This window comes from Verticillium dahliae, genomic scaffold (genome assembly GCF_000150675.1).
Source record: "Verticillium dahliae VdLs.17 supercont1.14 genomic scaffold, whole genome shotgun sequence".
Classification (NCBI taxonomy): Eukaryota; Fungi; Ascomycota; class Sordariomycetes; order Glomerellales; family Plectosphaerellaceae; genus Verticillium; species Verticillium dahliae.
The window spans coordinates 574187-595323 of record NW_009276945.1 but is presented as its reverse complement, the minus strand read 5'-3'; the positions used below and the strand labels follow the sequence as shown (position 1 = coordinate 595323).

Sequence of the window (21137 nt, the reverse complement as noted above, 5' to 3'; positions counted from 1 at the left end):
GGGAAGACCAGTCTTGGCTCGGTTTAGTCAGGGGTCGAGGATATCGACAACGTGGCCCGGTGCGCTGGCTTGTGAAACGGACAGTTAGCGTAGCACACGGGGCGGGTGAGAGCAGGGGCCTCTGGGTGCCTCCTCACTGACACTGACGGGACGGCCAGAGAGCCAGACACGGCCAGAGAGCCAGACACGGCCAGAGAGCCAGACACGGCCAGACACACAGGCGGGTACCTGAGGGACCTTGGGGACCTGCGTAGGCAAGACGCGAGAGAGATGGGCCGACTGTTCGTCTGAAGTCGTGTGATTCGACCTGTCGCCTCTTTTCCCACTCTTTTCTCGTTCGCTCAATCGTTCGTCGTCATTCTCATTCACCACACTTCCTCAATCGCTCGCTCGCTCGCTCCACGGGCTCAACAATGGACCCACTGCTCCAAAAAGTCTAGAACCGAGGGGGGCGGTGCTGAGGGTTGCCCTGAACGGTGGTGATCGATCGCCTGTTGCAGTCCAGAACAGGGAGGTGCACCTTGCTTGGGGCTGGCCATGCGATGGTCGATAACCGATCAGGTCGGACGGATGATGGGCGCTCAGCGCACATCCGGTACGGGAAAAGCTCCAGTGCTCAGCCGCCCGGAAGGAGAAGGCACGCTGAGCCTGAGCCGCCAGATCTTGGCCGTTTCCGGCGTTCCGTCACCACATGGGCCCTCGTGGCCCTCAGCGCTCTCAGCGCTCTCAGGTTTGGCCTGTTCAGCGCGAGTGTCGCAGGTAGCGCCTGGCCCTCTGTGAGCGGCTGCGCGACCGCACGACTAGAGGGGCAAGTGCGAAGCCAAGGGGCATGGGAGAAAGGTATTTGCAAGCGACTAGAGGTAGATAGACTGGATAGACTAGATAGACTGGACAGACTGACGAGACTATCCATCCCTCCAGTGCGAAAACCTGCAAGGGCAAGCAAGAAGGGCAAGGAGAGATACGAGCGGGATGTACCTGTACCATATCCTCGCTTGTGGACCTTGTGCCTCCCCGAAAGGCTGCGTCGTTCCTGCCAATTGACTCGTCGCTGCACCAAAACGACCCCCCGGCCGTGCCGTGGTACCTGCATCGGGTGTGAGTGTGGCAGGTACAGTGGGAGTGGGAAACCAGGGCGCTCGCTCTGGAAGGGACACCAAGAGAAGGAAGGCGGGAAGGTCTGGCCCCTGCAGGGGGGGCCCACACCCCACCCACCCTCCTGTTGTGACGACTCCATCAGGCCCAGCCTGGCGTCCCCTCTCTTGATGGTGAATGTCAGGGCTACCCACCTCACCACACATTCACTGCTGACCCTCAGCCCTTGATTCATTGTTTGTCTGTTCCAGCTCTCTTTTTAAGAACCCTCGTCGTCCCCCCCTTCTCCGGGCTTTTTGAAAGACCTTCTTTACCCACATCACCGGCTTGACGTTCCCTTCTCAGCTACAAGCTCATTCCTTCTACTTGTCGCTAGCTTCGACATCACTTTCCTTTCTGTGTCTTTGATAGACCAGCACAACAAAAGCAAACACAACAACACTCCTTCACCTTGACGGTGTCCATTGTTCCTTCGGAAAAGACTTGATACAAGACCCAGACAACCATATCAAGTCTCCAACTCGCCTTTTCCAGACCTCTCAACCTCCTTCAACTAAACCCACGAACCCAGACATCGACTTCTCTCGTCGCCATGTTCAACAAGCAGGCCGTCACCGCTCTTGCCTCCCTGGCCCTGGCCAAGGAGGCTGTTGCCTTCAACGCCCACCGCCACTCCCACGAGGAGCGCGACATTGTGCACGCCCACACTCACGTTGAGATTGTCACTGAGTGGGTCACCGTCACTGCTGGTCCTGGCCAGCCCGCTCCCAGCCCCGACTATGCGGCTCCCCAGAACCCCCTGACCACCACCCCGACCTACGTCGTTGTCCAGACCCCCGCCGCCGTTGAGCCCCCCGCCCCGGTTGTCCCCCCCACTACTCTCCAGACTGCCGTCGTCGCTACTCCCGTGACTTCCCCCAAGGAGGAGGGCGCCCAGGACACTCCCAAGAAGGAGACCAGCTCTGGCTCTACCGGCACCTCTGGTGGCAAGCGTGGCTTCGCTTACAACGACGCCAGCCTCGTCAAGAACTTCTTCACCAACGGCAATGAGTGCACCAACTGCCCATGGGCATACAACTGGGACTCTAGCGACAACGGCCTCTCCCAGCCTGGTGTTGAGTACGTCCCCCAGCTCTGGGGCCCCATCGATGTTCACCTCCAGCGCTGGGAGCAGAACGTCGCCAGCTCCATCAAGGCTGGTTCTACCCACATCCTGTCCTTCAACGAGTGCGATATGCCCTCGCAGTGCAACCTGGATGCCTCGTCGGCTGCCGACGCCCACATCAAGCACGTCAACCCCTTTAGCAAGCAGGTCAAGATTGGCTCCCCTGCCGTCACCAACAGCAACATTCCCGGTCAGGGCCTCGACTGGCTGAAGGCCTGGGTCGATGCTTGTGATGCCAAGGGCTGCGTGTACGACTTCTGCGTCGTCCACTGGTACTCTCCTCTCGAGGCCGCCGACACCCTCTTCACCCACATCAAGCAGGCTTCCGAGATTTGCGGTGGCAAGCCTGTCTGGCTGACCGAGTTTGCTCCCCTCAGCCATGACGACAGCGCCGTTTCTTCTTGGATCCAGACCAACATCCCCAAGCTCGACGCCCTCAAGGAGCTCGAACGCTACTCCTTCTTCATGGTCGCCGAGGGCAACGGCAAGCTCATCAGCTCCGGCGGTCTCTCCGGCGCTGGCAAGGCCTACGCCTCCGCTTAAGCTGTGCAAACTCTTCGTTCGTAGCGGGTATCTCGCTGTGATACAAACACTCTTCGCTTCTTGCACATAACCACTTTTTCTCGACATTCAACCTTTTTGCGTCCGTTGGGTGTCACTCGCTGGATCACATGTCCTTTTCCCACTGGATGATTATCATGAACTAGGGTTCATACTCGAGGGGCTGGGCAACACCACCCAAAATCTTGGAGGCGATACCCGAAACTTTGGTGTTTTGGAAGGACACTGTTTCTTTTTTTTTCTTGTACCGGAACATAGAGAACAAAAACTGCACAAAGGGGACAAGGGGACAAATAGGTACGGCACAGGCACGGTACAACACGGGTCCAAGGATGGACAAGGATTGACATTCGTTTACGAGCTACGAAGCAACAAAGAAACCCCATTTCTCACACATCTTCCCTCATCTCCATTGCGTGAATGCTTTCCACCGTGCAACTCGCTGTGTTCTGACGACGAGACCATGTCCGTACGATGAGAGTGAGTTGGTAGTTAACCAAGATTACAAGCCGCATCCCACGAACCTGGTCACCCGCGTGCATCTCCAGATCGTCCAATCTCGCCTCTGGCCTTGTGCGGAAATTACACGCAGATCAAGCTACCCTGCCCAGCCGGCCCGCGTCGATCTTCAGCCCCCAGGTCACCAAAGCGGCTGTGCGGATCTTGCAGCTTTCCTCGGGGACCCCAACACTGCTTTTTTTCCTTGTCGCTGTCCTTTGTCCCTTCTGTTTCGTGTGGTCTCGACTCCCGGTCTGCACAAGCTTCAACCGACTTGGTGCTTTTTTTTTTTTTTTTTAACCTTGTCTCGTCCTTCGTCTTTGTTGTTTTCGCTGTCATCGGGGCGGGTGAGAGCTAGTGGCATGACGTGGGGGACTCCGGGGTGCTCCCCGCCCGGATGAAGACTGGTGCCTTTGGTGGGGGGGGATGGCGAGATCGGTCTGGCGTCTGGGGAATGGCCCTGCTGGGACGTCTTGCGTGCTTTGGGAGGGCGGGACTCCGGCTCCGGCGGCGTTGGGCATTCCCAGATCGTAGGGTCCACGACCCAGCTGCTTGGCTTTGAACTCAAATGGTCTTAGTGAATGGTTTAAACTTTAGGCGCCGGAGGCAGATATGAGGGCGAGAGCGGATGGCTGGGAATGCGAGGGCACGCTATTTTCCAACGTTTTGAGGTGAACCAACTTACATTAGAAACTCTACCTAATGAGAAAAATGTCACAAGAAGGCGTCGTTAGAGTCAGAGCACATCTGCAGTCAAATGCTGGACAGTCAGGCAGTACAGTCAGCCCTCATTACGCTTCTGTGATATTCAAGATAACCATGTAGAGCATACAATCAAACACACCGCTGTAGGCCGAACCCCGTCTCGACCCTTGACCTGACCGTTCTGTAAACTGGTCAAGATACCTGACACTTGGGTCAGCCCTCGTCGATTGACTCCGTCTCCAACATCATGGCTTGCCACCACAAATTTCCGTCTTGCCATACATCATGCCCTGTTCAAACACTCCGGCAGAAGCCGAGTTCTTTCTCGCTCCCCATCCAGGTCCCCTCGTAGGCTCTGACTCCTGGGCCTTCACTGGCGGGAAAACGGCCGGGCCAGGCCTTGACTCCCGGCTGATCGTTGTCGTCACTAACACGACGCCATTTTGTCCGTGATGTTGTTGCTGCTGCTGCTGCTGTCCGGAGGTTGTTCGCGTCATTTGAGAAGGGTATCCAGAGCTGGATCGGCCTTTGTACTCCTCTTCCACACTAGACGCAGCATCGCCGGGGCCATAAGGACTATCGATGGCCATGGCACCGGGATCGCCAAGCACAATGTCCTGTGACGATGGACGGCGTGTGGAGAGATCAAGATGTTGATGAGACTTGTAGTCGGCGCCAAAAGAACCCTTATTGAGGCTGGAATGCCTATGGAGATTCGATTCGAGCTCAAGGCCTGGAGACGTGCGGTGGACCGGGTCTGATGAGCCGTCTGGGGTGCTGCTTGGGCCATTGTTCCCATAAAGGTCCGAAGTTGAGGAGAGAGAAGCTGCATTGTCCTTGGATGTAACCCACTGTACGACAATAGCAGAAAAGAGGATGTCGAGATTGCAGCACATAAGACAAACCCATCCAGGCTCGCCGTTGAGAGCCATGAGTACTGTGAGGTTGCTGCCGAGTATTAGTTTACGCATGGATTTGGTATCGGGAAGAGCACTTACATAATGCTACTGACGGTTGTGCAGAGCGCACCAACGAATGTGCGCATTGCGAGAGTGCGCAGGCGTACATTGGCGGGGGTTCGGGCGAAGTTCTTGAAGCTATAGAGATCTGCAGGTCGTGAGCAAATGGCCAGAGAAGTAGGACAAATAGACTGCACTTACTCTTCAATGGGATGAGGAAAAGAATAGTGAGGTAGATGTTCACCACAGCGTCAAAGGAGATGAGGGGAATCATGGAGACCTTCTGCATGCCAATGACGCAAAGGCCGTTCTCGAGGCGGGTGATGCGACTGTGTTGTGTTAGCAGATGTAACCAGGGGATAGAGGAGAATACGTACAAGATAAAGTTCAGGATGGCAATGACGACGTATACTCCAAGCATACCAAATGAGTTGAATAGATACATCTTGGACTTGAAGCGTGACTTCTTGGTGCCGCGGACGACGTGCTGCCCCCTTGTTAGAACGAGCACATTGAACATACCATTGAACATACGGTACAGGCCACTTACAGCTCTCTCTACTAGGAAGAGATAGATCAACTGTTGCTGGGTTAATGCCATGTCACCATTCCAGGACACGATCCAACTTACGACCTGAAGTAGAGGTTAGACTCTTGGTCCCAAATAATACGTATGAGGTGGGGAGGAGCTCACTTTGGTGGTAACATAGCAGACCAGGCACAGCAGAATAGCTCCGTCGCATATGGAGAAGCTTGTGTTCACACCCAACGCAAACTGCAGAAGGCCCGTGACGAAAACAAAGAGGTACGAGTCGATGTAGATGAGAAAAACGACTAGAGTAGTCGGCAAGTCAGTTTGATGTGAAGCTCTAACTGGGCGATGACTCGATGGGAGGAAACGTACGCCAGACGACAAAAGGAAGCCTCTTCCAGACCTTTATTGCGATGAATCTTTGGGCTGTAACACAGGAATTGATCAATCAGGCGTCACTACTCCATCAAGTCTTGCGGGGGAACTCACTGAGAAATGCCGAGATGACAGTGATAGAGGCGAGGCAGATGATGACACTGAAAACTATACCAGCGAGAGGCTCGACGGCGTGCATGCCTGTGACGGCATCGGCCCTTTTCTGCCTTGCTTGTAGGTGCGGCGCCATGGTGCAACTCTTTAGTCGTATGCTTTTCAGACTACCAGTGGCGATCGTGGGTGAGGTGTCGTTGATATAGGGAACCAACAAGAGCTCAGGTCCTTGCTTGACCTATCGAGGATGTCGAGCCTCAAATGATAGCTACCGCAAGGGGAGTCAGGTACCGCAAGGGGAGTCAGGTACCGCAAGGGGAGTCAGGTACCGCAAGGGGAGGTCACATATAAGAGGACTGAGAGTGAGAATCAGCCTGGCTCGAGCCATCCCTCTACAGATGAGCACCCGACGAAGGAGAAAGGGGGGGGGTTCTTTAAGACCCCTTCCCTGGACTGGATTGCCGGCGAGACAGCCACTAGGCGGGCCGTTGTGGTGGGCAGAGGGAGAGGGACAAACACCAAGCCCAGGTTCAGACGCAAGAGAAGCAGGAAGATCCCGCACGGTAGGTACCATAGCTGCCTTGCTGTTCACGTCCCATCGCACCTGGCCCGGCTCAGCTCCCAGAGCGACTCACGGGAAAGCAGCACCAACGAGGTACTTCCTTGGTGGGCAGTACTTGCTTGGTCGATCCAGAGGCGGGCCTGGCTACCTACTGTTAGCTTCCCGCGCCGGGCGTAGGTGCTACCGCTGCTAGCTCGCGAGGGCAACGACGCCTTTGGATGGCTCTGCGAGGAGATCGAGTCCCAGCTGAGCGGTCAAGGCGAGTGTCTGTATGCCCATGTCTCTAAGCCTTGGCTGTGTGTTTTCTTCTTTTTTGCGCCTTTGTGTTCGCACGGCTTCCTTCGTATTTGTATGCTTGGTTACCAAACGCTCGGAGCTAAACCTCAGTCTGCCCTGCAGCCACGTACATTTTATGCGGGAGACCTGGCACGGATCTCGAGGGTCTGGTCGACAACCCGAGCATTGGGGTATGGATGTGTCTCTGATGTGTCTTGCCAAGCACAACTCAATGTTGATTCATCGCGACAAGTCCACGCGAGAGACGAGTCTCAGAAGAGGGAAAAAACGTGTGCGAACGCAAGCCACAGCCAACTTCCCACGTTCCTGACTCTCTCCACCTACCTACCTTAGGCAAGGTACCAATCGATGTCCTACTGACTGACAGAAGAAGCGGCTTTCAAAAATCCAATTTCATCTCAACCCTCGACCGCTGACGCTGCGCGACTCGCGCCTCTTCCACCATCGCTCCTACCATACCTTAAATGACCTAAGGCAAGATAATCGCCATCGCCTATCGCACCGCTCGGACACCCGTAACGGCACGAGCAGCGCCGTCGCGCCTCCCGATTGTGGAATGCCATAATGAGTATCAGCAAGCAGCCAAGTTGAACCTTATCCTGCACCGTCATCTGCTTGCCCAGGCTCTTCCCTTACCTCGCTCGAGTATCAGGACGCGAATCATCACAATGGGCACCCAAAAGCCGCCGTAATATGACCCGCCGCTGGCAAAAATCAGCCCGGAAGCAAGGACTCGGTGTGCATGCGTCGGTGCGTTCGTGCAGGACTCACGGGCCTACTACCTCACGGCAAAGTGAGCCCAGAGCTGTGGCGAAGGCGAAGGCTACGAGATGAATATCGTCCACAGACCCGACTTACTTCGGGCTCGTCCTCCGCCAGTCTGCCATGTCACATCAGGAGATGGCGCTGTCACTTTTCCCAGCCCTGTAGGGAGACGTAGCTTCGATTTTCCATGTACTTGTCAGAAATCGCTTGCCTGCCATAAATGTCGTGGAAAGCAAGCTGAGACTAGCTCTGACCTGCTGCGAAGAAGCAAGCAAACAAGGCCGGCATCGAGTCCAGACCCGACCACCACCAAAGCCGTCGAAACCCAGACAGCGCAGGACGCTGGTGTAACGCTCCCGAGAACCTGGTCTCCCTATCACTTCCTGCTGACATTGCCTTCTCCGCGACGGCATCCATCTCCGTGGGCAACCCTCACGTCGTGGGCGCCGATGAAGCAGTCTAACTGGTTTGCTTCGTGACCTCTCCCATCTCCGCCAAGAGCAGCAATCCGTCTGTGCATACTCGTAGCGTCAGTGCGCAGCGCCTCTCATCGTCGACCACCTCACGAACGCCACCTACCTCTCAGTCGCAGGTTTTCTAGATGTGGATCGCAGTGAGAGCCTTCCGCATCCAAAGTGGCCGCTGTACAAATGCAGATCCAATACGTGAATGCTGAACGACTCATGTATTTACAGAATAGTGATCCAGAACCACTTAGCCTTGCAGGTCAAATCTCCATGAATCCATCAGAACCCACCAATTCCTTCCGTGCTTGACTTGCCATGATCGCCCGCGCCGTCTGAACCCTCGCCCCGGCACGCAAAGGCCGCCGCAACCCACATCCCCAGGAGCCTTGATGAAGCTACTGCACGAGTTATCACCAGCCCGTCCTGGACGTAGCACCTAGCTCCAGCTCTGAGCGTAAAGCACGGCGAGAACAAACGTGCAGCACGGCTTCCCGTCTACAGAGAGCTTCGAGAATCCACGCCGGCGTGTTCCATAGGCGATGATCGTGTCCACAACCTCCTCCTCCTCCTCCTTCTCCTTGCGCTGGTCGAGCTTCCGCATCGAGCGACGGCGCGCATAACGTTCGTGCGCAGACGCCGGTCAGCCCTTTCTCTTTCACATGATTCAGAGGAGCAACAACCTCCCGCGAAGGAGAGAGTCCACGTGCCGAGGTTGAGTTCGCGTCAGGTCGATCACGCCGTAGAACCCTTCGAGACGGAACGCTTGCCGTGCCGGTGCCCCGATGGTCCGCCCCTCCCCCAGATCCCCTCGAGCCAACAACTCGCAACGACGTAACATCAATGAGTCAGGTCACGAACGGTCGACATGTTTTCCGTTGCAAGATTGGCCGCACGCGGCTGCTAGCTACACTTATCCCAGGAAGGTAGCTATTCCCGTGAAACCCTCCAGCGAGAGTCTCCACGTCGCTGCGGGAAGATCTCACCACCAGTTGGGGGTCCGAAGCCCTGTTTCTCCTCCGCCGCCGTACTTCTTTGTTACTCTCCCAATTTGTAGCCGCCGTTGTCCACCTTTACAATAACAACGTCGATACATCATGTACGTCCCAGCCAGCCCATCAGAATCCCTAAGCAGGTCGTACCCCAGTTTCGATATCCGTTAAACGCCGCGCAATGCTGTCCAAATGATGCTTCTGAGCCTCGTGGGCTCTAACTCTAGAATGATAGAGAGGATGAAAAATAAATCGCCGCAGACAATAGTCGACATGTTTTGTCTATCACGACTCGCCGCTGCCGCCCTGAGGGCTCGTCCGGATCTTGAACTTGTCCCGGAGCTTGTCGGCCAGCTTGGCCCGGCGGCCTCGCGCGTCAACCTCGAGCTCGGACGACCCTTCCGGTGCGGCGTGGGCACGCTGCTCGCGTCGGTAGTCTCGCAGGGCTTGCATTCGTTCTTCGACGGATGCGTTCCGCAGTCGGTTGAGATCCAGGAGGCGAGATGTCCTGCGTCTCTGCGGTCCATTGGTACTGTTACTGTCGCTATCTTGGCCGTCAAGCTCGAGCGGAGGCGGGAGAGCATCGTCTGCGGAGCTCCGCTCCTCGTCCTCGTCGTGTTCAGGGCGCAGATCGTGGCGGCTGCAACATGTTAGCATCTGTTCAACAAACCCATTTTGCAAAGGAGAACTGACCATAACGGGCAGGTCCCAGACACATTGACGAGCCAGGGGTCGATACAGCCTGGGTGGTATTTGTGGTTGCAGGGCAGCACGCGAACGTCCTCTCCTACGTTAAAGTCTTCAGTGCAGATTGTGCACCCCAGGTGCTCGTCGTTGGAATTGCCGACGGTTCCAGAGGCTGACGTCGTGGCACCTCCGGTGGCCGCTGCCGTGGCCTGCGGGATGCTGCGTGTCGTTCCTTGCGGCGTTTCTCCTCCTCTTACGGGCTCCTGCTCGACGGGTCTGTCGCGCTGTTCGATCGAAGCGTTTTCGAGTTCCATATCGGGATCTGGTTTCGCGGGTTCCGGACTGCCGAACTTGACAATCGGGATCGTCTCCAAAACAGCGCGGGCAAGGCCCTTGGCACGGCTTTGGCGAGGCCGTCCGGCGTGACCACTGCTGGGACCGTAGCGTTCAGGGTAGCGATGGGCTCGGATGGCACCTGTGCAGATGATGATGAGGAAGAGCAGGGTGATGAGGCCTGTGATGGTGTACAGAATGCTCATGGCGACGGCCGAGTTGTTGCCGCCGCTGCCGCTGCCGCTGCCTGAGCTGTCCGATGTCGTGTTGCCAGTGATGGTGACTTGAATGACGTCAACCTCGTTGGTGTTGTTCAGAATTTCAAACGCAGCCATGGCGTCGCCAGCGTCGGCCATGGTAAAAATGCTCTGGTAGGGAAGTTCAGAGCCTTCCAGCATGCACCAATTGCCGACAGTACTGTAGAGCACAATGGCCTTCGGCTTGTTCTCCATCAACTCCAGTAGCATGACATTGGGGGTTGCCGAGCGGCCATCGTCCTTCTCGTCGCATGACAGGTAGGCGATCTGCCCAGGACCGGTGATGAGGTCGTAGTTGTCGGGGTCCGCAGCAATCATGATACCTTCGAACTTGATCGACTGCGTAGGAGGTTAGCTCATCCGTCAGAACACGCACACATCAACGGCAGAAGGACACGTACTCCGCGAGCGACTTCGGATTGATTCAAGCCCAAGCTTTGGGTAGACGGCATGATTGTGTAGTCGAGAGGCATCACCTCGCCGCCGGCGGAAGACAGCGAGAGCTGCATCGTTGATTCGGCGGCCCAGTCCGGGACGTCGTTCTGTGCGGTGATGGTAGGTGCCTGGGCGGCGGCGGCGACAGCGGCGCCCGCCAGCACCGCCAACAGAGGGGAGGATATCATCTTGCGTGGTCTGTTCTTTCTCTCACTGCAAGCGACGGTCGACGTCGCTGTAGCGGGGATGGGAAAGAAGAGGGAATCGATCGCGGGATGTCAAAAGAGAGCGCGGAAGGTCGGGATCGGAGGTTTATCGTCGGGCAAAAGTGGGCGGCGAAAGAGCAGGCCTCTAGGATGAAGATCGTAAGGACGGATGTCGAGCGCCTGTAGGGCGACGGTGGAGACGCGGAAACAGAGCAAAAGCTATGCGGCGGGGGTTCGTTTGGGATGTCGCATCTCAATGCAGAAGCGCACGCATTGAACGGAACGAAAGCTCAGGGCTCGCCGGGGATCTGTCGTCGTGATCGACGTGCAAGTTGTATGCGAACCAGATCACGCAGCCTGGGTGTTCCACAAGTTGTATGGCGTTGTGCTCCGCGTCGTATCGACTGACCAGTCTCGCAGGCAGCAAACCTGGTGTTGGCTTGCTATGCAGCAGCGGCGAGGGCACTGAGGAATTGCAAATCCCGACGGTGCTTGGCGGAGATCGGAGGGACGGGCGGTCTTTCGATGGTGTTTCGTGCTGCTATAGCGGACAGGGTAGGCAGCGGATTGATGCGGGTCGGATGCGTCGGTGCAACAAGGCGGGCGGACGGGCGGGCAGGATGGGGCAATATGAGTGTAGGCGTCGTAGGTCATCGATCATAGGCGGTTGATAGATCGAGAAGAAATGGATGCCACCCACCTTTTGAGGACGGATGAGGAGGTCGGACGGCTGTGAGGGCGGGCAAGTGGACGGTCGGGGTCGGGAAGGGAGAGGAGCAGGAGGAGGTACAGAGTCGGATGGCGAAAGCCACGGGATTCTCCCCCTCCAAGATGCGAGACCAAGCCGTGGGACGAGAGTCAAGAATGTGCCAATACCGACCTAACGACTAACGCCAACGTTCAAGGCAATGCCAGACCATTCGGCTACGGGAGGGGAGGAAAGCGGGCAGCGAGATCACTGGGAGGCGCCCCTTGAGCCCAAGTCAGCAGGAAACCGAGGCCAAGGAAAGCCAAGACGAGAACGAGGGCTAAAAGGCCAAGAAGCCAAGGAAAGACCTTCTTGGTCCTCTTGGGGGTGTCCTTGGCCGTCCAATCCAATCAGGGTGGACAAGGCAGGAGTTGTCAGTGTCACTCTTGGCAGGCAGGTTTTACTGCCACCAATCAGCAGGTGCGCCAAGCCCAAGGCATTGGCTTCCTGCTGAGAATGGCTCGTCGCGTCGTGGCACCCAAGGCAACTTACCTACCTAGGTACGGGCAGGTACCTTTGTTAGCTCATCAGCCATCGCCCTTACATAATCCCGTCACCGCCACGCCGCCGAGGAGCATCTCATTCTTCTGTGTGCATCATGTTTGAGCTGCTGCCCCTCGTCCTGCGGCTCGCATCCAGTAGTCAATCACCGTGTCTGGCCTGCTGGCCTGCATCGTGGTTCTCTCAGATTTCATTCAAACAAGACACCAAAACTCACACACTGGGTCAGCGCGCCCGGTTTGTCTGGGCTCTGCCTCTGGCTCTGGCCACCCTCTCGGCATCCGGCAGCTGTTATAGTACCTAAGCATATCGAGAAGTCTTAGAAGTCTTGGCTAACTCTCCGTTCCGCCAGTCATGATCAACACACGGACAAGAACATGCAATGCGCCCAAACTCTATCAACTGCCGTCGCCAAGGCAGCGTTCATGGTAATGACCGTGTCAGTGTGGCGATGGCCGTCAATTTTACCTAGGTGCCTAGCCTAGATGAACCCTAACTTTACTGAATAACTTTACGAGACAAATGACGGTTATTCGACCAGCGAGATGATCCTGATATCCGACTACCCTATCAGCCTTGGCAAACTGTCATGTGAGCGCAGCGCGTCGGCCAGAAACTCATCACACCTGTATCATAATAATTCATCAACTTTGCCGTCCCAATTCAGACGCTTTCCTACACCGCTGGAGACGACCATCCGCCTCATCCGGCCGACTCAGCCCTTGCCAACCCTGCCACGACGCACTCCACGTTTGAGTCCTTCCCCTTCCGGATTCATGATCAGCACCCAAACCCTGTCCGATCTGCCTCCTTTTTTCATGCCGAAATGGTCACCCCTCCCGCCCGGCATTTCACATGCGGAGCCGAGCGGATGAAGTATGCCCCAAGTAAGGCTGCTGGTCGGACATGTTGCTTTTTTTCCGGCGTACTACGTACAGTCCAGTCCTGGGTCTGGCTTCATGTCCTGTCACTTCCCCACAAACTTCTGTCGTAGAGCTGCCCCCCCTGTCATCCATCGCTCACGGTTGCAATTGCAAACCAACATGCGATTCGGATGGCCGTTTCGTACAACTGGCAACGCTTCGAACTCTGGTTCCCCCATTGTGTGTATACCCTACCCATTGGCAGGAGGAAAGGGGGCTCCCTGGTGATCACAAGCCAGCTGCATCCCAACAGACCGCCTGCCGCAGCATCGCAATGCGCATGACGCCCGAAATGGAGAGAAACTGCACTGCGCTCGCCTTTGACACACTGCGGTCACACAATTTTGAAACATTTCTCGATTCCATCTCACACACACGCCCCCCCACCCTGCCGTCCAGCCAGTCTTGATCTGGACCACACCGCGAGCCGCCTTCATCAGACGACACGACACGACACGGCGGGCGGGGGCACGTCCCTTGTCGCGTCCTCCGCACCATGCCCAGCACGGCGCTCATGATCATGGGCCCTGCCGCGCCTGTTTGGCGGGGTCTCCGTCCGCGGGCGATGTCGAAAGGGTTGTTTCACGGCTGGCGGTAAACGTGCCCACTCCTGCTGCGTGTTCATCCGGAGAAGCGCGATCGAGCTATTTTGGAAAAAAGAACCAACAGAACCCCGTGGCTCGTCATCTACGTCTCAATCGTGTGCGCCGTGTGCTCTCCTGGGCATCTGATGTTTTCCCTGGGCCTCACCAGAGGCACTTTGTCAGTCTTTTGACCTGCACAGCCCATGAGGTGGGTGGCCCGCTGGAGGTGGAAGTATTCAAACAGGGTCAGATAGTGTTTATGCGGTACATCTCATGTTCGAGACTTATGATAGTGGCAACAGATCAGGTGTTGGTTGGGATGGGCATGTGTCTGCTGCTGATGACTATCGTTGCTTGGTCCCGGGGGGCATGCCCTGAGTATTGTACAGCGAACGAGATCCCTTGCATCCGGCATGCCAGACAATGCGGTGCCCCCCCTAAATCTCCTCCATATCATCCAAATCATCCAGCACAGGCCAATCCCCCACTTCCACGCGCTCCGGGCGGACGAAGACGCCATGCTTCAGCGCAGACTCCTCGCCCCAGTAACGCGTCCCCTGGATACTGCCGTCGTTCTTCCCCACCGGCTCGTCGAGGTGAACGCCAACCCATGGCCCCGCGCCGCCTGGGATCGCGGGCACCTCCCCCACATACTTGATGACGCCGCGCCTCGTGTCATCGCCGCCAACGCGGCACCGACGGCCAGCGGCGATGCCGCGCTGCTGAATGTCGCGTTCGAACGCTTCAATCTTGGCCTGCTCATGGCTCGGGGCGTCGGGGTCGAAGCGGCCCAGCTTCTGAGCCTTCTTCCAGGCAAGGACCGAGTCTGTCTTCTTCTCGTACTCCTCAACAGGGAGGACAAACTTTTCGACGCTCGTGTCATTAAAGTTGGGCTGAGCGTTGATGGGGCGCGTGTCCACGACCTGGGGCTTCGCGTTAGCGGCAAAATGTCCGGCTGCCTGTGCAGTGGTTGGGCGGGCACAAAGGACGACTGGGTGGGCGGCGGCAACGTGTTCGGGACGAAAAGGCATCATCCCAGCATGTGTGCCATGTCTCATCGATCCGTGATCGCAAGCGTGGGCGGCGGATCTGCCTTGCCCAACCTTGACTCGTTGATCTGGATAGACATGAGACATTTTTTTCACGGGTGAGATGGCAGCCCGGCACGAGAGCCCACGATGAACGGCTCCATCCCCAGCACGTTGCCATTGACCCCGCTACCATGGCCGTGATTTGCCTCTTGCTATGGTGCCACCTGACTTACATGTAATTCTGCGTAGGGAGCCAGGGGGTAGCTGGTCAGGGTGACAGCATCTTCGTCGACAGCCTCGATGGGTTGACTGCCAGCTGGCGTCTTCAATGAGAGCTTCTGAGAAGAAGGAGGCACCCCGGTAATGTGCTCAAGCTTGGAGCGCAGGGTGCTGATCGACCACGCGGGGGTGATGCGCCGCTCCGAGGAGGTGTTGGCGGAGATGACGTAAAGGGGAACGTCTGCCATTGTGTGTGTACTTCAGTAAGTAAACAGAAGATGCACAAGGGAACGGTATCTCTGCGGTTTGTCAGAACAGACGTATCAAGCTGAAGGGCAAAGGTAGGCAGCGTTGCGCGTAAATCATGAAGCGCGATGCCAGTGGAGAGCTGTAGAAAGGGGGGGCTGACAAACCAACAAGTCGGTCCACGGCCAGACTACCGTCGAATGAGGTCGCTCGAGCTGTATGCGGTCGATGCCCAGAGGGTGGAACAGATTTGAGCGGAGGAGCAGGATTATTTGCAAATGCCAGTGTGGGGAGGTTCGGGATGACTTGCAGTTGAAGCGGTTAAGTGAGGTTACAATGGTCGTGATATGTTTGCAAGTGGATATGTGTATTGGACGTTTTGGTGGGGCAGGCGCGGGGCAAGCCACAAGCTGCACCTTCCCAGCCACGATAAGGTATCAATCAGTAGGAAGTAGTAGGTGCGTCGTAGTAGCCGAAGCATCGATAGCTAAATCCGTCAAGAACATCCCAGGCTCGTTCGTTATCCCCTTTCCCAACTAGAGGACATCGCGTACCACGTGGGCTGATCTGCTGCGTAAATTGCAGGCTGCTGAGCTCAGTTTTGTCCAGACGCTGCAGCCAAGGTCGAGATGCAAACGGATACATTGGCTCCCAGCTCCCTGAAGACGCTTCCTCAAGTGCATGGCAGTGCCGTTGATCCCAGCCTTGCTAACAAGCACCATCCAACGGCAACAAGGCACACGGCAACTGGCAGAACCATCAGCATGCATTGTTACGCAAGGCTCCGAACCAAGGACCCGGCTTCTGACTTGGAGAGGCAACACCACAGGATTGTCTGGATCATTCGACAAAGACATTGATTGGCGCACCAAGCGTTTGTTGTTCAACATACAGAACCCATGAACAACCATTTGACTGGGAACACGACATGACGGCAACGACGGCATCGGTGCAGCGGCAGGGGCACGCCAGATTCCGCGCATATACAATGACCCATCACCTTGTTCGAGCCCGGCTGGAACAAACGCGTTCATTCCCTCCACATTACCAAATACAAGGCATTATCCGTATTGCAAACAGGACGAGGACGGTCGTTGTCCGTGACGGACATGGGGGCCCAGCTGTGGACCCCCGAAAGCTGCATCTACGAGGCTACCTAGGCTAACACCACCTGGCGGCAGACAAACGGATGGGAAGAAGCAACCAAGATCAGGCCCACAAGGTACCACCATTGTTTCCCTTCGGTGCCGTCCTAGCGCTACTTGTTATTGTCTTCCGGCAGCCGGCGCTACACTCCTGGGCACCACCTTACAATATATTCGCTGCGGTGGCCTCAGCCTCCAGCATCCGCGCGCGTCTGTGCCGATCCGCGAGGCGAATTTGGCCAGTTTGATGCTATCGCATTGACGATAACGTCAGCTAGTTTGGACGGCGTCGGCTTCTGGCTGCCTGAAAGCTATCATCTTGAGCATCCTTGCTACCCGACCACTGGGCTGGATGACAACAATGTATGCCCGAATCGTTAGGAATTACGCCGTGAGCAGACAAGTGATGGCCTCTCACCGCCACATTGGGTTCTGTGTCACCGACAGTCCTCCGCATGGGATGAGATTATGGAGGTTGAAGTACCCATCTTAGCGGGCGGATGTCGTTCTCGCAGGCTGTCATGATGCCCTGTGTCAATCCGGGAGGAGGGCGTGGCCATAGCACCCATCCATACCTCCTGTACTGTACCTACAGTCTCGTTCGCCTGTGGTGGTTGCTGGCTCAGGCCTCTAGACACCTGGACCGCCTCTGGACACCTGGACCTGGGCCCAACCTTCCCTTCCACACACACACACGCACACATCGCCGCACGACAGTTCATCCCCAGGTCACTAGCCTGACATTTCTGACCTCTCGGTTGGATCCCGTCAGATCGTGCACAACCGACCGCTAGGAACTGAGGCAGCTGGGACGTGCAAAACCCTGTCGGACTGCAAAAGTCCCGGGTTCTTCTGCGGTGCGTTGGCAGCGTTGCATGGCTCGTGGCGTTGACGTTAGCTGCTTGATGAGGTGACCAGCAAGCCTCCAAGGCATCTTAGTTCTGGCATGAGGCTCTATTCTTGAGGCTGTGCACGGCCAACACAGAGGTTGGGTCTCCAGCGGTGGCGAGGAGGCAGGGATGCACGTTGAGCTTACGAGCTTCACCAAGCCTTTATTGACATTTTTTTTTTTTTTTTTTTTTTTTTTTTTTTTTTTTTGCTTCCGGCATCATTACAGGCGGTTGTTCATCTAGAGCGAGGACCCAACCGAGCCCCGTTGTTTTCAACTTCCCATCTCCAGCCACCACGCGAGACGAGTATTCCACCTGCCGAAGCCAACGTCATTGAGGCCTCGACTACCCACGCCGCCCACGAATGCGATTGGTGCTCATTGTCAGCAGCAAATCCGCAATAAGGACGGTTTGACGGGCTGCCAATTCCTCCTGGCGAAGATTGGGAATGGCGAACACACACATGCACCAGAGCTCACTTGACCTTGCCCAACCAACATCATGTGTCTAAACTGGGCGATGAACGGAGTTCTAAGTTCTGGATAGAATATGGCACAATTACAGCCGTGGTACGATGGCCCTGGGGCCGAGCCCTCAAGACATGGTCCGAATTCGAACAGCCTCACAGGGCTGTGACAACGAACGATGACTCGAAGCCGCGCGGGGGCTGCCATCTTCGCTAGAAACAGAAGGCCGTCATCGCTCGTGTTCTCTGATAGCTTAAGTCAGGTATCAAAAGTCAATCTGCCGTAGCCACAGAGCTGCGACATCGGCAGGAATCTGGCAATAGTCGTGAAACGACGACGTTGAAGGTTGCACACAGCCATGACACGGTGAGCACGTGTTCGAACTTCGAACAACCACTTAACACCTGAGTGCACATATGGAGTGGCCTGAGCAGCCTCGCCCAGGACATTGCAATCCTGTGGCCTTCGGGAGCGCGGCCTAATAACGGGCGCGGCGACATGCTGCAGCCTTGAAATAACGAGAGGCTCTCCTTGTCGGCACAACCCTTCGATGAAGTATGACGTTGGGTTTCGCGTGTTGGAGGGTTCGGCTGCTTCTCAGGCTGATGAGTAATGTTGGGTAGCATTGAGCTGGGCATGTCCCGTCACGTCTCATGAAGGCTAATCTTAGAGATGGAAGAGATACGGAGTATGAGGGATAGCAAGGACAGGGTAGGCATGGCAGGCCGAATGAGTTTTCCTTTGTCTATCCTTTTTCTCCATCCCATGTGGCATCATCACTTTGCTTCTCCAGCTGTTTCAGCGCCTTCGGTGCCTTCGCTCGACCTCCGCTGTCGCCCCGAAAATTCAACACGCACATGCCGAAGCCCCGGCCACCTCGGGACAGCTGATGTCAGGCACCGACAAAGTACAATGAACCGGTCAACCTAACCATGTGCACATCGCTGGCGCAAGGACTGCGACGACGACGACAACGACGGACGACCTGACCACGCCTCTGGAGCCGGTGTAGGGCCCAAAGGTGGTGTGCGGCGACTCGCTCTCACAGGCCCAGCACAGTCCCCGGTTCGCACCCGGGACTAGCATGTCCTAGCAAAGACCGACGATCATGGTTCATGGCAGTTTCGCGAAGCATCCTTCAGCGCTTCTTTTGTCATTCACCAGCACCAGCGCCCGAGAGGGCTCAGCCCACCCAGCGCGCGCCGCCCTTACCTTGTTGCCCTGAGAAGATGCCCAGCAAGAGACGAGCAAGAAAAAAAATTACCGCCCTGGTCCTGGGAATGAGTCTGTTGGCTTGGACTAGCAAAAAAAGGCTTGACCGCCAGTTCATTGCCAGCCACCCCGCCAATCCGCGCCGACTCTGAACAGGTGATCCTTCTTGGGACTGAAAGTCGAGAGGGAACGAGGAACACGACGGCAAAGATGACGGGGACCGCGCAAGTACGGACGGGCGCAGACGCAGCAACAAGACCACCACCAGTGTCAGGCCAGGCCAAGTAACCCATGGCCAGAAGAGCATCAGGGTTGTCTCCTTCCTGGTGCTTCCCGAGAGCCGTTGTCTCTTGTTGCCTGGCATTGGCCCTCTGTTGGTTCGTTCTCTCGAAGTCGAGACAAGCCTCATTCTCGATCTCACCTACATCCACCACAGACTCACTCTACCGGCTCCTTGTGACTGACTCCCCGGGCCAGAGTTCCCCCTTTGGCGTCGCGTTGCCATGCTGCCATGCAACGAACAGGAAAAACATGCCGCACAGACGCCGCATTTTGACCTCGAACCGAGAAAGCGTAACCCCTAATTTCATCAAACCCCAGCAACGTTCGCCGCACCTTAACACACAGACACACGGACAAAGCATCAGAAAGGAATTGCTGTCTCCTGCGCGACCTGGGGCGGCCCTCGACAGCCTCGTTCGATCCTGTGGCCCACCGCGGGCTTCGGCGCGCAGCAGGGCCCGCTGGTACAGCCCAGTCTAGTCTGATGACAGCTGCCCACCCGGTCAAGCTGGCGGGCCCCAGGTGAGGTCCGGAGAAAGACAACGCCAGGTCTTGGTGGAGGGCGGCCGAGCGCAACACACAGTACGCATCTCAAGCAGAGAGACAGAAGCAACAATGCAGATTCGCAGCCTCTCTATGCGGGAAGTTGTCCGGCCAGTCAGCCGTCTGTTCGCAACGCAGAGTCGATTTCTTTTGTCCCGTCGCGTAACCTCCATCAATCGACTGTCTAACACGGTACTTCTTGCGTGTGCGTCCATCACTCAACGTGCAGCAAGCTAGCCCGCCGCACACAGGGCGCAACGTGCAGCACTCGACATTAGACACAAGTGCAAGTGTGGCCCCCCTCGAGCCCCTCTTCGGCAATGCTTCCTCCAAACTGGTATCCCCGAGGATCCGCACCAGCATCCTGACTTGCTGCCCTTTGCTTGCGGTTTCAGAGTCTTTTCCTGCCATGCAACCTCGCGACAGTCACCGCATTCCGCCATCTCCACGCTTGCGCCGCCCTAAAGCTGGCTCCAATGTGCCCCAGCGGCCCCCAATGCCCGAACTTTTGAGACCCTGCGATCGCAGTGCGCCACACTGCCTTGTCAAACCTTCTTGACGTCCTCGTCTTGATCCACGAGTTTGGGCGAGCCTTGCGACTGTCCAGCCACTCATTGATAGGCCTTGTGTCCACGACCCTGTCATGCTCAGATCCACCCATCTCGTCGCAAAAGAGCCCAAGAGCCAACCTTTGAGGCAAGTCGAGGAGGAAGAGGACACGCCGCAGAACCTTGGATCCTCTGACGTGCGTCATTAACCCGCATCTCGCCTTCTTGATGTTTTAGCGTGTTGGACGAGCAGCAGATCGTGGATGTGAAAGTGGGCATGTTCGGTCCAGGAGGTCATGCATGAATTCGTGGCCATGCCATCATGTCGGCTAACCCCCAAGTCAGGACTGCCTGACCATTCAACCATCTCACCCCCCTCCCGGATCTGCTGCCCAGCGGAACTCACCAGCACGCCGGCTGGTCAGGTTGCGTGGGACGTCGATGAACAGGACAGGGTTCGCCAACACAGCAGACACAGCACGAGGGTGCGGCACCAAGAGCATCACCAAGCAGACATCCATATCCACACACACACAGGGGGGGGAGGGGTGTGAATGCAGGGGGCGTGTGGTCCTCGGGAGAAGCCTGTGCGCAAGCGCCTGAAAAGGGGGGCGTGGTGGTCTTTCACACATGTGCCCTCCTCAACCGCTCGGCTGGTGATCCATGTCGCCTTTTCAGAGCCACGACCTAGGCGAGAAAACACTTGTTGAGCCTTTGACAGATGCATCATTGCTCGTCAGGTTGTCGCTCCTCAGGTTCTTCAACACGCCGCCCACCCGCGCCGGCCACTGCACTG

The 21137-nt window shown here is 56.7% G+C and overlaps 4 protein-coding genes across 4 annotated transcripts; 1 reads left to right on the top strand and 3 right to left on the bottom strand.

Annotated features, from left to right (window-relative positions):
* Nucleotides 1-1687: 1687 nt before the first annotated feature.
* VDAG_06780 (uncharacterized protein) lies at nt 1688-2875 on the top strand (the record flags this gene model as incomplete). Its single annotated transcript, XM_009659484.1, has 1 exon — nt 1688-2875. The coding sequence occupies one exon, from the start codon at nt 1688-1690 to the stop codon at nt 2801-2803; it is 1116 nt and encodes a 371-aa protein (XP_009657779.1). The 3' UTR covers nt 2804-2875.
* Nucleotides 2876-4269: 1394 nt separating this feature from the next.
* On the bottom strand, nt 4270-6140 carry VDAG_06779 (uncharacterized protein; the record flags this gene model as incomplete). Its single annotated transcript, XM_009659483.1, has 7 exons — nt 4270-4972; nt 5023-5131; nt 5185-5312; nt 5361-5470; nt 5678-5817; nt 5888-5941; nt 6005-6140. 7 exons carry the CDS (start codon nt 6138-6140, stop codon nt 4270-4272), a joined length of 1380 nt encoding a protein of 459 aa, XP_009657778.1.
* A 3229-nt stretch (nt 6141-9369) lies between these two features.
* Nucleotides 9370-10984, bottom strand: VDAG_06778 (RING-7 protein; the record flags this gene model as incomplete). The annotated part of the gene is made up of 3 exons (XM_009659482.1): nt 9370-9724; nt 9778-10700; nt 10763-10984. The coding sequence occupies 3 exons, from the start codon at nt 10982-10984 to the stop codon at nt 9370-9372; spliced, it is 1500 nt and encodes a 499-aa protein (XP_009657777.1).
* A 3211-nt stretch (nt 10985-14195) lies between these two features.
* On the bottom strand, nt 14196-15256 carry VDAG_06777 (cell polarity protein alp11; the record flags this gene model as incomplete). Its single annotated transcript, XM_009659481.1, has 2 exons — nt 14196-14681; nt 15023-15256. 2 exons carry the CDS (start codon nt 15254-15256, stop codon nt 14196-14198), a joined length of 720 nt encoding a protein of 239 aa, XP_009657776.1.
* Between the last annotated feature and the right edge of the window lie 5881 nt (nt 15257-21137).